This window comes from Leucopleurus acutus, assembly GCF_964270905.1.
Source record: "Leucopleurus acutus genome assembly, chromosome: 1".
NCBI classification, from domain to species: Eukaryota; Metazoa; Chordata; class Mammalia; order Artiodactyla; family Delphinidae; genus Leucopleurus; species Leucopleurus acutus.
In genome coordinates, this window is record NC_139142.1 from 134,361,817 (window position 1) to 134,380,569 (window position 18,753).

The following is an 18,753-nucleotide window of genomic DNA, read 5'->3' on the forward strand; positions in this document are numbered from 1 at the left end:
TCATGCAGACTCTAGTCAATCCTATGTTTTTTATAGCAACTCCCATTAAGGGGTGGTATTTTTTATTTTGCCACCAATGTTGCCACCAACCAGCTTCTAGATGAAAAACTGGCAAGGAGAGTTGAAGGACTTGGGGTACTGAACCATAATATACCTGTTTTTTATGAGAACTCATTATGGTGAGATATAGCCTGAATATTCTAAATAACTACTGGTAGGATCCAATCTTCATCACTTCAGAATCTATTTTAAGAATCTGTGCAGTTAACTAATTGGTAGTTGAATCTCATAATACTTTAATTGACCTGTAATATATTATTTTGAAGCCTCTTACTTGTTTCAGCTTCTGGACACCACCAATAACCAGAATATCTATCAAATTCTTCTTGAAGAACAAAGGTAGCAACTCCAGCTGATCTTGGATCCTCTTCCATGTTGGCTAGCTCTAGACAAACATAAAAGCAAAATTATCACAGAAGTTCTCTATCTTTTCATAGGTACAAAGCAGAATGATTCCATTTATTCTGAAAGGCAGCTATAGTATAGTGGTGAACTGTGGAGCTAAATGGACTGAATTCAAAACTGAGTTCCATCATTTACTAAATGACTGACCCTGGACAAAGCACCTGATCACGTTCCACTGCAGTACCCATTTATAAATGGGAATAAGAACCTACCTTATATGGTTGTTATGAGGATTAAATGAGTTATTTTACATAAAGTACTTAGAAAAAAGCCTGAGCCATAGTATGTGTTCCATAAATGTTAGTTATTATTTTCCCATTTAGCTAGGACCATGGGAAAAAGAATACATGTAAAGGGTCATGGTGACTTTTTACTCTCCTACACAGAGAAGCACATCTTTAGACCGAGAATGGGGTCTAACAGATCATGTAATTCACCATTTCTCCTCCCTCACCTTCCTCTTATTTAACCAAAGCAGATGAGCTTTTATCTGTTTTACACCTAGGTTTCCAGCAAATAGTCTGAAGGGAACTCTTGCTTTAAAAACAAAATCTAGGGATTTCCCTGGTGGTCCAGTGGGTAGGGCTCCACACTCCTATTGCAGGGAGCCTGGGTTTAAGCCCTGGTCAGGTAACTAGATCCCACATGCATGCACACCGCAACTAAGCCTGCACGCCGCAACTAAGACCTGGCGCAGCCGAAATCAATCAGTCAATCTAAAAAACTACAAAGCCATAATTATGTAAGATTTCATGACATGGGAAAATGTTTACAATATACTTGAATTTAAAAAAGCATATTACTAAATGACATGTATACTGATTCCATTTATAAAAGTGTAATACAAATACATATTTTTTAAAGTGTCAGGATATAAATCAAAATGTGGTCCTCTCCAAATAGTGAGACTATGAACAACCTTTTTAAAAAGAATTGCTTTATAATTTACAAAATCTTAAGTGTACTGTTTACTCTGAAAAATGCATATACTTGCATAACCACATGCTATCAAGACACAGAATATTTCCAACACCCTAGAATGTTTTCTCATGCCCCTTCCCAGTCAATGTCCATTCCTGCCTCAGAAGCAACCACTGATCTGATTTCTATCACCATAGGTTAGTTTTGAATATTCCAGAATTTCATGTAAGTGAAATCATGCAGTATACACTCAGCAACAAACACAGTATGTTTGTTGCTGAGTGGTATTTCATTGTATACCACAGTTCTTTTATCCATTCATCTGTGAATGGACATCTGAGCAGCTTCTAGTTGCTATTATGAATAAAGATGCTATGATTATTCTTGTGTAAGACTCTACGTGGACATGTGTTTTCCTTTCTCTTGAATAAAGACCTAGGACTGGAATGGCTGGGTACTGTAAAAAATTTATCTTTATATTTATAAGAAACTGCCACACAGTTTTCCAAAGTATCTGTATTATTCTATACTCTTACTAGCAATGAATGAAAATTCCTCTCCAACATTTGGTGTTCTAACGGGTGTGTAGTAATATCTCGCAGTGATTTTAATTTTATAGGCAGGTTTCACTGTATTATGTTCTCTTATCTGTATTTTCTGTATGTTGTCTGAAACAAATGTGCAATATGAACCAATGACCCCTTATCCAAAAATTTTGAGTCCAGAAGTGTTTCGAACTCAGAATTAGGGGGATTTTTTCATATTCATACATCTACGCATAATTATGTCACTCTCCAGCAGGGTAATCAAATACCCTGTAATCAAATATACTAATATTCCTGCAGCAAATTTAGGAATAGGCACACTAAGTAGGATTAAGATTATAAATATCCTCAGGTCAGTTCAGGTCAGGTTTTGCCACCAAATGAGTTTTAGCACCAACCTAATGAAAACTAACCTCAGTTTTCAGAGTTCCTGAATTTTGGAATTAATGATATAGCCAAAACCAGCACTCAGTTTCCTTGGATCTTTCAACTACTCCAAAGTTATACCTTCCATACTGCTTTGTATTTTGTTCTCCTTTAGATGTGAGACTATGTATCGCTCATTTATATCTCCCTATCACTTACTACAGACCTCAATTACTAAGATTAATTAGATGAATAAATGGTATCATCTTGTTCTCCCAATGAGATATGTCCTTTGAGAGTAGAGGTTGGTATTAAGTTACCTTTAAATTCCTCTATTATAGGAGGCAGAGAATAAACAAATGCACATGCCAACCGACTACACCCACCCCAAAGGGGACTTTCACGTGGAAACCTACTGTGAATAAGAGGGGTAAGAGTGATGTTGCTTACTCTCTACCTACCTTTCTATCTAGGGCTTCCCTGGTGGCGCAGTGGTTAAGAATCCACCTGCCAATGCAGGGGACACGGGTTCGAGCCCTGGTCCAGGAAGATCCCACATGCTGCGGAGCAACTAAGCCCGTGCACCACTACTACTGAGCCTTTGCTCTAGAGCCCATGAGCCAAGACTACTGAAACCTGCACGCCTAGAGCCCGTGCTCTGCAAGAAGAGAAGCCACCGCAATGAGAAGCCTGCGTACCGCAGCGAAGAGTAGACCCCGCTCGCTAAAACTAGAGAAAGCCCGCGCGCAGGAACAAAGATCCAATGCAGCCCTCCAAAAATTAATTAGAAATTTTAAAAAATGGTCTATTTCACATGTTCAAAAAAAAAAAAAAGCAGTACACTATTTCCCATCTTTCATTTGTATAAAAGCTTTGGAGAAAGACATACACATCTTTTCTGTGCTTTCAGTACTGCTTAGCATTATTATAGTCACCCGAATAAAAATTAAATATTTCCACAATACAGAAAGTTTTATTTTTCCTATTAGGACAAAATAACTAAGCAGGCTCTGCAAAAAGGGGAGACAAATTTTTAAGTAGTTCTTATAGTGTGTACTAGATTTTTCTGTTTGTTTCCCTAAAAACAAGATTAATTTTTAAAATTAAATTTTATTTTAATCAGAACAGTTTTGGGACTTCCCTGGTGGTCCAGTGGTAAAGAATCTGCCTTTCAGTGCAGGAGACGCAGGTTCGATCTGTGGTCGGGGAACTAAGATCCCACATGCCACAGGGCAACTGAGCCCGTGAGCCGCAAACTACAAACCCCACGCGCTTTGGAGCCTGCTCACCACAACTAGAGAGGGAACCCGCACGCCACAACTAGAGAGAAGCCTGTGCACCACAACAAAGAGCCCGAGCACCGCAACGAAAGATCCCCATGCTGCAACGAAGATCCCGTGTGCCACAACTAAGACTCTACACAACCAAAAATACAAATTAAAAAAAAAAAAAAAAAAAAGAACAGTTTTGGGGAAAATTCTGCTGGTCTTATTAGGCTAAAAGAACAACCAGATCAGAGGTGCTACTGTTGTGCTGTCTGAAAATGACCCTTAAAACAAGGGAGCATTATATAGGTGGTACATACCAGTTATCCACTGTACTTTTGTCTTTTTTCATTTTAAAGATTTAAGTTTAAAATATAAAGATCACCCAGCAAGTTTCAAGTGGAAAATGTAAGCAAAAGCAAATTAAATTTTAAAAATACTTTTCAGGAAAGTAGATTTGAAGAACTTGAATTACCGTTGTGCACATACGTAAGCCTCCTTTCTTCTCTCATTACAATGTTGGATATCCATATATCATTGCTATGTATAAAAGCAATCCAGTCTGGATCCGCTGGGCATAATTTTGGATCCATCCGAATGTTGGGACAACTAGTCTCCACTAGATTGGGCCGTAAGGGTTGTTGCTAGAAAAGTAAACAACATTTAAAGGCAAGTATCAGGCTGATACATATTTGTTTACCAGCGCCCTTCCTATAAAACGAATAATAATCCCAAGTACAATATCAACTATAATAACTGCTCTCCAGAAAAATGTACTTTCATATGCCTTAACTTATAAGAGAGGACTCATTTTTTTTCTATGAATTAATAAGCATAACAGGAGCAGAAATAAAGACAAAATAAGAGCACTTCATAAATTCTGTTGTCCAAACCTGTTTAAACAGAGTAATTATCGTTTGTTACATGCTTTTATTAAACACTTATTTGACTATTTCACTTATTAAATATTTCTAATTAATTTTACTAGTATAAAATAATTTGCTCATAAAAATGTAATGAAAGCTAGAATCATCACAGTTCTATCAGAAGAATAGTTCTGATATCACATTAAAATTGCCTAGAATAAAATCAAACATTTAAAAGCATTTACTGAGATGAATCAAGCTTTTAGGGGAACCAAAGAGGGATTGCCCTGTGATATCATTATCTTCGAAAATCCACCTCAGCACTTACTCAAAAAATGGCACTGATGCCCTTTACTAATTCTTCCTACACAGCAAGTGTTTTTAGCATTTTAAAAATTGTATACTAATGTCACTGAAAAAATTATTAATTCTTAAAATTGGAAATTAATACCCATATTTCTTGTTTTCTTTACTACTAAATTAGTAGTAAACAATTAGTGAAAAGAATTTTTTAGTTTGTTTAATTACCTTTCTGATTTGGACACAAATAACCTCAGGACCCAAAAACAGATTTATCAAGTAGTAACATCAACTTACAGTAAATCCTTGTGGCCCTCCATCTTTTACGTGATAAATTCCACTACCAGCTTGAAATAGAAATGTTCCACTTCCTTGGTGATAATCATAAGAAGCAATTCCAACTGTTCCGATTCGTTTTCTTTCTCTCAATAGTTCTTCTTCTCGAGAATACATTCCATAGTCCAGTGTTGCCTAATACAGAAAGAAAGTCTCACATTCCAGTCTTCTGAAAGGTGGCTTTTTGCTTTTAGCACTGAAATTCTAGCATCTCCAATATTACTGGGTTTACATTTTGAGTGATCCCAAAATTTGCCAGCAACTTTAAACAGATTAATTTCAGGAAGTCTGCTGAAAAATTTCTTGGTAAAGGGTCCCTAGACGATTACTGTATACATTAGAGAGCAAGAATTAAGTCTCATCACCTTGGCTTGGCATTCAAGATCTTCTACAACTTAAATGTAATATAGCAGTTCTGCATGCACTTAAGAGCAGACTCTGAAGTCCAGCAGTTTGAATCTAGGCTTTGACTCTCATTAGAAGTCTGACTTTGGGCAAGTAGTTTAATTTCTTCAAAAGTAATTTTCTTCACTTTCGAAGTAGTAATAAATCATCTACTTCAGCTTTGTGAAATTTAACTTAGATAAAAATATGTAAAATGTTTAGCACAATGATTGGCACAGAGTAAAGTTCTCAAATATCAGCTGTCATTAGTACCTTTCCACTAATCCACTAATTCTGCTTTAATAAAACCTTAGGTCAGGCTTGTCACACCACTGAGGTAAAACCCAATATGCGGTGTTCTGCTCCTGGCCTTTGTTCCATCACCCTGCCCCCACCCCGACCCGAGGCCATTTTTCTTTCTATCCATCCAAGTTTTACTGATATCCCAAAACCTTAGCCCTAATTCAACATTGGCCAGGAAAGTTTCCTGATGCACTATGGTGTAGTGATCTCTTCTTTGAAATTTATATGAGTTACTATCTCTTTTACTCATTTGGCTATGGTTTCGTTTTTCACTTTTTTTCAGTATTTCTGACTAGAAATAGATTAAAAAAAAAACAACTTCAGAGCAGAATCTGATTTTTGCTTTCCTACCTAAAGCATCTGTTAAAATCTCCCTCAAAGAATATTTGTAATCAATGATTGATGATGAAGAAGGACCTTCCCAAACTAAAAATATTATTTGACACATATATAAAATTTAAAAATATATATATTAAAAAATCTAATAAGTGCTAGTTTTAAAAATTTACATCCACATCTTCCCTCACTAAGAGTTCTTTATGATAAATAAGGGGATAAATAAAGGAATGGTAAATAAGGGAAACAGACATGGTTTCTGCTACCAAGGACTAACACTATTTTATGTTATGTTATGTTATTTTATTTTATTTGGCCGTGCCATGGCTTGCGGGATCTTAGTTCCCTGACCAGGGATCAAACACCGGCCCCCCACAGTGGAAGTGCAGAGTCCCAACCACCAGACTGCCAGGCAACTCCCAAAGGACTAATACTTTGAAAGTAGCCAAGTTCAGGGACTTCCCTGGTGGTCCAGGGGTTAAGAATCTGCACCTTCCAATGCAGGGGACGCAGGTTAGATCCCTGGTCAGGGAGCTAAGACCCACACATGCCGTGGGCAACTAAGCCCGCATCCGTACGTCGCAACAAAGACCCAGTGCAGCCAAAGTAAAAAATAAATAAATAAATATTTAAAAAATAAAAAAAATAAAAGTAGCCAAGTTTATATATCTGGAAAAAACCATAATTCAAAAAGATACATGCACCCCAGTGCTCACTGCAGCACTATTTACAATAGCTAGGACATGGAAGCAACCTAAATGTCCATCAACAGAGGAATGGATAAAGAAGATGTGGTACATATATACAATGGAATATTACTCAGCCATAAAAAAGAACAAAATAATTCCATTTGCAGCAACATGGATGGACCTAGAGATTGTTATACTGAGTTAAGTAAGTCAAAGGCAAATATCATATGGTATCGCTTATATGTGGAATCTAAAAAAAAAGGGGGTACCAATGAACTTATCTACAAAACAGAAACAGAGTTACAGACGTAGAAAACAAACTTATGGTGACCAGGGGGTAAGGGGGGTGGGGAGGGATAAACTGGGAGATTGGGATTGAAATATACACACTACTATATATAAAACAGTTAACTAATAAGGACCTACTGTATAGCACAGGAAACTCTACTCAGTAGAGTTTGCAATCAATGATTGCATTTAGGGCCCACCCTAAATCCAGAATTATTTCATCTTGAGATACTTAATTACATCTGCAAAGACCCTATTTCTAAACAAGATCACATTCACAGACACTTTTAGGACTTGGACATATCCTTTTGGTGGTCCCTATTCAAACAACAGGACATTATCAAGAAAGTAAACAACAAAAACTGCTAACAACCTGGTTAACAAAGTGGGCAAAAGACTTGATTAGACATTTCTCCAAAGAAGATATACAAATGGCCAATAAGTACATGAAAAGATGTTCAATATCACTAATCATTAGGGAAAAGCAAATCGAACCACAATGAGACACTACCTCATACTCATTAGGATGGCTCCTATCAAAAAGCCAGAAAATAGTAAGTGCTGGCAAGGATGTGGAGAAACTGGAACTCCTGTGCACTGCTAGTGTGAATGTAAAATGGTGCATGGAAAACAGTATGGCAGTTCCTCAAAAATATAAAAATGGAACTATCATATGATCCAGCAATTCCACCTCTGAGTATATACCTAAAAGAATCAAAAGCAGGGACATGAAAAGATATTTGTATACCCATCTTCACAGGAGCATTATTTATAATAGCCAAAAGGTAGAAGCAATTCAAGTGTCTATTAATGGATGAATACACAAACAAGATGTGGTATATACATACAATAGAATAATATTTAGCATTCTGACATATGCTACAACACGGATAAACCTTAAGGACATTATGCTAAGTGAAATAAGCCAGTCACAAAAGGACAAATACTGTATGATTCTACTTCTATGAGGCACCTGGAGTAGTCATACTCATAGGAACAGAAAGTAGAATGGTGGTTGCCAGGGGCTTGGCAGAGAGGTAATGGGAAGTTATTGTTTAATGAGTACAGTATTCCAGTTTTGCAAGACAAAAAGAGTTCTGTGGATGGATGGTGGTGATGCTTGCGACAATGTGAATGTACTTAATGCCACTGATGTACTAATGTACACTCAAAAATGGTTAAGATGATACATTTTATATTATGTGTATTATGTCCACAATTTTTTAAAATGAAGGTATAAGAACTTCACAGTAAGGTAAATGAAGAATAGAAAAACGGGGAAGTAACAAAAATGTCTTATCTCGATAAAGGAGAGATCAAAATGTGTTTAAATGTATAGATTTAAATTAATGATTATAGTACTAAATACTTGCCAAAGGTAATTATGGCTGATTTTCTACTAATAAATTAATGATTACTGCAATTAAAGAAAAAGATAAAAAGACAACCCACAGAATGGGAGAAAAGAAAGTCCAGTATCTAGAATACATAAAGAACTCTTACAATTCAACATTAAAAAGACCCAATTTGAAATGGCAAAGGACTTGCACAGACCTTTTTTTTTTTTTAGGCCTCGTCATGCAGCTTGCCGGACCTTAGTTCCCCGAGCAGGGATCGAACCTGGGCTCCCTGCAGTGGAAGTGCATTGTCCTAACCACTGGATCACCAGGGAATTCCCCAGACATTTCTTTTCTTTTTTAAAAAATTAATTATATTTATTTTTGGCTGCTTTGGGTCTTTGTTGCTGCATGTGGGCTTCCTTCTAGTTGCAGCAAGCTGGGGCTACCCTTCGTTGCAGTGCTTGGGCTTCTCATTGTTGTGGCTTCTCTTGTTGTGGAGCATGGGCTCTAAGTGTGCGGGCTTCAGTAGTTGTGGCACGTGGGCTCAGTAGTTGTGGCTTGCGGGTTCTACAGCGCAGGCTCAGTAGTTGTGGCGCACGGGCTTAGCTGCTCCACGGCATGTGGGATCTTCCCGGACCAGGGCTTGAACCCGTGTCCCCTGCACTGGCAGGCGGATTCTTAACCACTACGCCACCAGGGAAGCCCTCCCCAGACATTTCTTTAAAGAAGGTATACAAATGGCCCATAAACACATGAAAAAATGGTCAGCATTACTGGTCATTAGGGAAATGCAAATTAAATAACAATGAGATATCACTTCACATCTCTTAGGATGGCTATAATCAAAATGACGGACAACAACAAGTGTTGGTGAGGATGTAGGAAATTAGAACCCTTATACATAGCTGGTGGGAATGTAAAATGATGCAGCTGCTGTGGAAAGCAATTTAGTAGTTCCTTAAAAATGTAAACACAGAGTTACCACATAACCCAGTAATTCCACTCCTAGATATATACCCAAGAGAACTGAAAACAAATCTATACAAAATCTTGCATTTGAATGTTAAAAGCAGCATTATTCATATAAGCTCCAAAGCTGAAACAACCCAACTTTATCCATAAACTGATGGATAAATAAGATGTAGTCTAGCCATACAATGGAATATTATTCAGTCATAAAAATAAATGAAGCATTATTACCTGCTATAGTGTGAATGAATCCAGAAAATACTGTGCTAAGAGAAAGAAACCAGTCATTAAGGCCCACATATTATACAATTCCATTTGTATGAAATGTTCAGAATAGGCAAATCTATAGAGACTCAAAGTAGATTAGTGGTTGCCTTGGCCTGGGGGTACAGAGGGTGAAAGGATGGGGAATGACTGCTAATGGGTTTCTTTTGCAGATGACAGAAAGTTCTAAAATTAGATGGTGATGATGGTGACACAACCCTCTGAATACACTTAAAAACTATTGAATTGTATACTTTGAGTGAATTGTATGGTATTTGAATTATATCTCAACAAAGCCAGTAAAAAAATTTTTTTAATGGAAAAGCTTATTCTATGCTAACAGTAATCAAAAGGAAGCTAGAGGGACTATATTAACATCAAAGTAAACTTCAGAGTAAAGAATATTACTTGAAATAAAGAAGGTCATTTCAAACTAAGAAAGCAGTAGACTTACGAATAGGATATAACAATCCTATCCACTTATACCCCTAATAACATAGCTTCAAAATATATACTAAAGGAAAAACTAATAGAACTGCAATGAGAAACAGTCAAATCTACAATTATGGTTGGAGATTTCAACATTCTCTCTCAATAACTGATAGAACAAATAGAAAATCAGTAAAGACATAGAAGACTTTAACAATACAATAAACCAATTTGATCTAATGGTCATTTATAGACCCAACAAAAACAGAACATATATTCTTTTCAAGTGAACACAGAATACATACAAGGATGGACTACATTCAGGGCCATAAAACAAGACTTTAAAAAATTGAAAAGATTTAAGTCATACAAAGTATGTTCTTGGATCACAGTGGAATTAAATTAGAAATCAAATTTCTGAAAAATATGCTAATATTTGGAAACTATACAGTACACTTCTAAATAACTTATGGGTTAAAGGGAAATAGGAAGTATTTTGAACTAAATGAAAATGGAAACACAACATATCAAAACGTATGTGCTACAGCTAATGTGGTACTTAAAGGGAAATTTAGAACATTAAGTGCCTATATAAGAAAAGAAGAAAGGTCTCAGACTAGTGACCTCAGCTACCACCTTATGAAACTAGAAAAAGGAGAACAAACAAAATCCAAAGTAAGCATAAGAAAAGAATTAATAAAGTTTAGAGCATAAAATGATGAAAGAGAAAAAAACAAAACAACAGAGAAAAATAAATGAAACCAAACTGATAAACCCTTAGCCAGACTGATCAGGAAAAAAAAAAGGCTGGGAGTGGAGAAGACACAAATTACACAAAATATCAGGAATAAGAGAGGGACAACACCAAAAATTCTTACAGACATTGAAAAGATTAGGGAATATTATGAAACTTATGCCAATAAATTTGATTACTTACATGAAATGGAAACATTTCTTAATAGACACAAACAACCAAAGTTTTCTCAAAAAGAAATACATAATATGAATAGCACTACATCTAAGGAAGAAATTGAATTTGTAGTTAAAAACCTTTCCACAAAGAAAATTACAGATGGCATCACTGGTGAATTCTACCAAACAAATTCTAGAAAATTAAAAAGGAGGAAATAACTCCCAACTTATTCTGTGGCTAGCATAACACTATTACCAAAATCAGACAAATTTCAAGAAAAGAACACTACAGACCAATACTTCTCATGAACATAGATATAAAAAAATCTAAACAAAATATTAGCAAATTGAATCCAACAATATTTAAAAGGATAATAAGTTAGAACCAAGTGGGCTTTATCCCAGGAATGCAAGATTGGTTTAACACTCAACAATCAAGTGATGTTTTGTTTTACCATATTAACAAATTAAAAAAGAAAAACCCTGTTCACAGCAGCACTATTTACAATAGCCAAGACATAGAAGCAACCTCAATGTCCATTAACAGATGAATGGATAAAGAAGATGTGATATACATACATCACAGAATGGAATACCACTCAGCCATAAAAAAAAGAATGAAATAATGCCACTTGCAGCAACATGAATGGACTGAGAGATGATCACACTAGTGAAGTACAGAGAAAGACAAATATCATATGATATCACTTATACATGGAATATAAAAAAAATTGATACAAATGAGCTTATTTACAAAACAGAAACAGACTCACAGACGTAGAAAATAAACTTATGGTTACCAAAGGGGAAAGGTGGGGGAGGGATAAATTAGGAGTTTGGGATTAGCAGATACAAGCTACTATATACAAAATAGATAAACAACAAGGTCCTGCTGTACAGCACAGGGAACAATATTCAGTATCTTGTAATAAACTCTAAAGGAAAAGAATCTAAAAAGAATATATATATATATATATATCAATATCACTGCTGTACACCAGAAACTAACATAACATTGTAAATCAACTACAATTAAAAAAAAACAAGTGAGAAAGCACTTAGAAAGTTAAAAAAAAATACTAGCAATGATCAACCAGAAACTGAAATTAGAAAACAAAGCCATTTACAATAGAATAAAGAAATATGAAATACTTAGGGATAAATCTTATGAAGGACTGTGCAAGACTGGTACATTGGTTGCCTGTACCCCTGAATGGGTGGGTAGGGGAGAATACAAGCCAGTACAAGAAAACTTTTGAGGGTAATGACTGAGGTAAGGGTTTCACAGGTACATCATATGTACATCCAAATCTATCAAATTGTACACTTTAATATCTGCAGCTTTTTATATGCCAATTATACCTCAATAAAGCTTTAAAAAATGAAACCATGTAAGAAACTATATAAAGCACTGGATGAAAACATGGATAAATTCTTTTATAACTTGGGTGTAGAAAAACTGTCTTATGACAGAAGACACAAATTCTTGAAACAATACCAAAAAGATGGATAAATTTTATTACACAAAAATCTTCCACATGGCATGCGCACACACACGCACACACCATAAAGTAAAAATACAAATTACAACTTCAGGAAAATATCTGAAACTATATCACAGACAAAGGGTTATTAATATCTCCAGTATATAAAAGGCTCCTAAAAATGAAGAAAAAGACCAATCACTCCACAGAAAAATGGGTTAGAGATAAAAGATGATTAACTTTGCCTATAAAAGAAAAGCAAATTAAACTACACTGGTATACCATTTCTATCTATCAGATTGGCAAAAAAATCCAAATGTCTGACCACGTACTGTGTTGGAGAGTCTCTGGGAAAACAGGCACACTTATACCTTACTGATGGAAATTCAAAATGGCACAGCTCCTATGGAAGAAAACTTGATAATATCTAGCAAAATTACAAAACCATATACATTTTGGTCCAGTGACTTCAGTTCTAAGAAACTAGCTTAAAGATACACTGGCAAAAATGTAAAAAGCTCAGGCCGTTTTACTGCACTACTATCTGTAATACAAAGATTGAAAATAACTAAAATGTCTATCAAGAGGGAACTGGTTGAACATGATTTGTCTGTACAACACAACACAGATGTAAAAAGAAATAAAGATTATGTATACAGTTGTCCCTCAGAATCTGTGAGGGATTGGTTCTAGGACACCCCCCACCCCCATGGATACCAAAATCTGTGGATGCTCAAGTCCCTCAGACTATAAAATGGCTTAGTACAGCTGCATCCAAGGATGCAGCTTAGTTCTGCATCCAAGGATGCTGAACCTGTGGATATGGAGGACTCACTATATATTCTTATGGAGTGATTTTAAGGATACATCGTTATTTGAAAATTGCAAGGTGGAGAAAATGTATACTGTATGTTACTATTTATCTAATGGGGGATAGGAATATCTATGTAGTCGCTTATATTTTTAAAAAAAGAAGGATAAGCCATTTAAAAACACAAAGATTATCTAGAAGGAGAAGGGGAGAAATAGGGTAGAGGAGATGAGGAGCTTCTCTGAATACTTCTGGTTTTGTAGATCTGACTTTGGAACCATATAACTATTTTCTACAAAAATTAAATTAAAAACAAAGGAATTCCTAACACTTGAAAACAAAATGAAGCAAATGAATCTAATTGTATAGAACTGATAGCATGACCACACAGAGAAAACAAATTCCAAGTTACTGTTAAGTAATCAGCACTGATTCATTTGTTATTTTAAAACTGTTTTGTGTGTAGTATGGAGTAAAGCAAATGAGTAATCATACTGTTGTTTAAAACAGAACCTTTGGCACCAGAGAAAGAAAATTCATATGTAGGATAAATGAGGTTAAAGAAAAATCCTGTAGTGCAATATCTTAACTGGATATATCAGTCTGACCTTATATCTTATCTGAATTGATATGACTTCATGGTGATTTGTACATTTCAAACACACACACACACCCACACCCACACACACAATGTATGTATTCCCTAGTTTGCCCAATAAAAAGACCTAGAAACAATTAACAACCCAATAATAATAAGCATCTCTAGTACCCAGATCATGGTCTCTTAACACCACTTTCCCCTAAAGGAACTAGAGAGAAATGGCTGATTCTAAGCATGGGATAAGCAATGTGAAAGATGATCATAACACATCTTCACAGCAGAAAGCAACAGCGCTATCATCTATTACCAGGGTCACGTCAAAAGGATTTGACATGTCAAGTTGAAAGGGATTCCAACAGCCAAAAATAAGACATTTGAAAAAAAAAAAATAACACATTTGTACAATAAGAATAATAACTGTCAATGGATCAAAAGATACCAAACAGGCTTACACTGTAAGTTTATAAAGATACAAAATCTCCTCCAAAACCCCTAACTGATCACATATATAAGACTGTAGAACACAGATTATTTGAAAAATGGGAAATAAAGGACAAGAAACATCCTGCCTTTCTATTGTGAACTAGAACTCAGAATAACTGAATAGTTGTTGTATAGCAGTTTTCTCTTTATAGAAGTTTTTCAGTTAATAAATGAAGAAGGAATGATAAAATTTCACTGTTTTATAATGGATCTAGGTAATGATCAAAGGGTGCTATCATCGCAAGAAGATAAATAAGGCTCTATACGACTTTTGATGGAGGCATACAACGTTGTCTATGAAATATTATTTTGTTAATTGTGGTAAAATATATAACATAAAACTTACTATCTTAACAATTTTTAAGTGTACCATTCACTACTGTTAACTATACTCACATTGCTGTGCAACCCATCTCCAGAACTCTGCCATTTTGCAAAACTGAAACCCTATACCCATTAAACTAATTAAACAGCAACTCCTCATTTTTCCTTCCCCTAGCCTCTGTCAACTACCATTCTAGGAGTCTATTTGACTACTTTAGGCACCCCATGTAAGTGGAATCAGACAGTATTTGTCTTTTGTGACTGGCTTATTTTACTTAACATGATATCTTCATAGTTCATCAATGTTGCAGCACGTGTCACAATTTCCTTCTTTTTTAAGGCCGTATAATATTCCATCACATGTATTGGGTTGGCCAAAAAGTTAGTTCAGATTTTTCCATAAGATGTTTTGGAGGGAATTCCCTGGTGGCACAGTGGTTAAGCATCCGCCTGCCACTGCAGGGGACATGGGTTTGAGCCCTGGTCCGGGAAGATCCCACATGCCGCGGAGCAACTAAGCCCATGAGCCACAACTACCAAGCCTGCGCTCTAGAGCCCACAAGCCACAACTACTGAGCCCACGTGCCACAACTCCTGAAGCCCACACGCCTAGAGCCCATGCTCTGCAACAAGAGAAGCCACCACAATGAGAAGCCCACGCACTGCAACAAAGAGTAGCCCCCACTCACTGCAACTAGAGAAAGCCTGCGTGCAGCAACGAAGACCCAACACAGCCAAAAATAAATTAATAATAAATAAATAAATAGATAAAAAAAAAGATGTTCTGGAAAAACCTGAACGAACTTTTTGGCCAACCCAACAATGACACATTTTGTTTATTCATCTGTCCATGGACACTTGGGTTACTTCCGCCTTTTGCCTATTGTGAATAGTGCTGTTATGGATATGGGTATAGAATTATTTGTTCAAGGCCCTGTGTTCAATTCTTTTGATCTGTAAAGTATTATTGGGGGAGAAAAAAAGAGGAAACCTGGGTCTGATGAAGCTTCGAGATCTGACTACCTATTTATATTTACAGAGAATACAGGAGACTGAAGAACATATTAAATAACACCACAGGAATACAATCAGCAAAACAGACCCTCTTTCTTCAATAGATAAACTGCAGTGGGGAAAAAATGGATGGAAAGGAAAGCAATATATTAAAAGTAAGAGAAACTTAAGAAACCTATCAATCAATTGTAATATATGAACCTTACTTAGATTCTGATTTAACAAATCAAGTGTAAAAAAAGAGAAATTTAAAAATCAGGGAAATTTGAATATTTTATATGAAGAAATGATCAATGATTTTTTAAGATGTGATGATATCTAAAAAGAATCTATATTCTTTAGAGATACATACTGACTTATTTAGGAGTGAAATGACCTACTTGGGAACTCTTTAAAAATAATCCGAGGGCTTCCCTGGTGGCGCAGTGGTTGAGAGTCCGCCTGCCGATGCAGGGGACACGGGTTCGTGCCCCGGTCCGGGAAGATCCCACATGCTGCGGAGCGGCTGGGCCTGTGAGCCATGGCCGCCGAGCCTGCGCATCCGGAGTCTGTGCTCCGCAACGGGAGAGGCCACAACAGTGAGAGGCCCGCGTACAGCAAAAAAATAAATAAATAAATAATAATCCGAGATGTGGGACTTCCCCGGTGGTGCAGTGGATAAGACTCTGCACTCCTAATGCAGGGGGCCCAGGTTCAATCCCTAGTCAGGGAACTAGATCTCACATGCATGCCGCAACTAAGAGTTCGCATGCCACAACTAAGGAGCCGCAAGCCGCAACTGAGGAGTCCTGGAGCCACAACTAAGGAGCCCACCTGCTACAACTAAGGAGTCCACGTGCTGCAACTAAGGAGCTGGCGAGCTGCAACTAAGACCTGGTGCAACCAAATAAATAAATAAGAATGCCAACTCTCTAAAAAAAAATAATAATAATCTGAGAAGTGGGGATAGGGATTGTGAGGGAGGACTGGTAAGGCTACAGTGAAACACTGATGGCAAAGATTTGAAAATTGTTAAAACTAGTTTGCATAGGATTCTACTTTTGTATGGTTTGAAATTTTCCATAATAAAGCTTAAAAAAAAAACAACTTTGACTCACTAATTTGCAACCTTTTCCATGAGAAAACTACCATTATTTCAGTTCAACACACTGTTCTTAGAATAAGGAATTTTTTTGTTTTAAAGGAAAGTCACAAACCAATGTAAGAAACAACATCCCTGATAAACAGTTGCAGTCAAAATGATAAATTGTCATGGAAGGTTTTGTTTTGTTTTGTTTTGTTTTTTTACTTCCTAAGAGAAATATCACATTTTAGTTCCTAGTCCAAATATTCTATTCAATACTCAATGTAAAAATAATAAATGAGAACTAAAAAGGCAAACAATCACACCCAAACTATCATCTTGTTCTTGGGATGTTTTGAACCATTTACATATTGTCTAAAGACAAAATATTGAAGAAAAAAAAAACCTAACCTTTGATTTTACATAAATTGAATTATGCTATTTAGAAAAAAAACACTGAACTTAGTACCTTTATTTAACCCTTACATTAGTACTGTTACTAAATATTAGAACTAAAAATTCAATTTAAAGATTTGAATAAAAAGCTTTCTGGAAATATACATTACTTCTTTTATGTGAATAACTCTTCCACCAAAATGTGAGAATTACATAACTAGCAAGTTTGTAGAAGAGAAAGATAGTTAAACAGGGAGAAAGGTAGCCAAAAAACAATCTGGGGACTTCCCTGGCGGTCCAGGGACCATTGGTTAAGACTCCACCCTTCCACTGCAGGGGACACAGGTTGATTCCTGGTCGGGGAACTAAGATCCCACATGCTGCGCCGTACTGGGCGGCCAAAAAAAAAAAAAAAAAACTGAATTGTAATGTCTACTATCCCTAGTTTCAGATATTGAGAATTTAATGAAATTTCATGGTCATACATGCAAAAACATAAAACTGTTTTAATTCCTTTTGATTCATATCTACTTCAAATATAAAACCCCAATTGAATTTCTGTCCCTAAACAAATGTAATATCTAAAAACATACACAAAATCATAGGAATAACAATGTTTAACCCTACCTGAAAAAGATCCAAAAGAGGCTTCCAAGAGAGCATTAAGACTGCTGCTCTGTTGATGGTTTTGGGAATTTCAGAATAAAACAGTGTATTTTCTCTGTTCTCACCAGACATAGCTATAAAAGGAAACAATCATTTTTTGTTATTTTAAAAAATAGCAATCTACCACAATTATAGCAGTAAGTATATAATGCCTCCTATATACTGCAAAATTTTGTAGTCTATGGGACCTATAATGAATGTTAACAAGTAGGAGATGCACATGCCATATGCCACAGTAATTTTCTTCAGTAAAACCCAGGCTCCCAGAAAAATCCTCAGGTTTCCTTTTGATATTCAAATTTTAGTCCCTCTCAAAATAAACATAAAAGTGTATAAGATGATGTAAGGATAAGTGTCACTTTTAGTTGTTGTTTTTTTTTAATTGTTAGTGTCTTACAAGTTGGCAATAGACTCATTAGATTCCAAATGGGGGTACTTTGTGACAACTTCAGACTACCAAGCTTCTTCTTTTTATGAATCATTTAAAGTATTTACTTAGAAATATACATAGGTCTAACAATTTGAGTTTTTCTTCACTATAAATGTTCTACCACTATAATCACTAATAAGTTTCAAATGAAAGTACATTCATATTAAAACAACACGGAATCTGATATCTGATTTGTTAAAAGTCTCTTTATCCTTTATTCGAGAATTGTGAAAGAAAGAGGTCTACATTAAGTAGAAGATAGGTCTATTCTGTGAAATCATACAATAACTGAATGGGAAGATCACAGCAGTGTAGAATAAACTACATATCAAAGAGAAGTAATAGAAATACAACATGGTTATGAAGAGGTGAACCAAAGAAAACTCAAAGTAAAACAAAGTCCTTCTACTCTAAAAGGTGCTAGAAAGGTATCACTTCCAAAAAAGCTAGGGGAGAGTGAAGGAAAGAGAAAATAAATCACACAGGAAGAACAAAAACTCTCT

The 18,753-nt window shown here is 35.9% G+C and overlaps 1 protein-coding gene across 5 annotated transcripts in view; it reads right to left on the bottom strand.

Annotated features, from left to right (window-relative positions):
- DPP8 (dipeptidyl peptidase 8) overlaps positions 1-18,753 on the bottom strand; it is a 55,072-nt gene that overhangs the window by 28,005 nt on the left and 8,314 nt on the right. For 4 of the 5 annotated variants that reach the window (XM_082851919.1, XM_082851920.1, XM_082851918.1 and 1 more), the window contains 4 exons: positions 17,782-17,894; positions 5,026-5,199; positions 4,038-4,206; positions 335-445 (listed from right to left, as the gene is read on the bottom strand). In XM_082851919.1, coding sequence (XP_082708045.1) covers positions 335-445; positions 4,038-4,206; positions 5,026-5,199; positions 17,782-17,894 — 567 coding nt within the window. Of the gene's footprint in view, positions 1-334; positions 446-4,037; positions 4,207-5,025; positions 5,200-9,604; positions 9,618-17,781; positions 17,895-18,753 lie in introns of those variants that run through there. The other variant, XM_082851921.1, reaches the window with a different exon arrangement.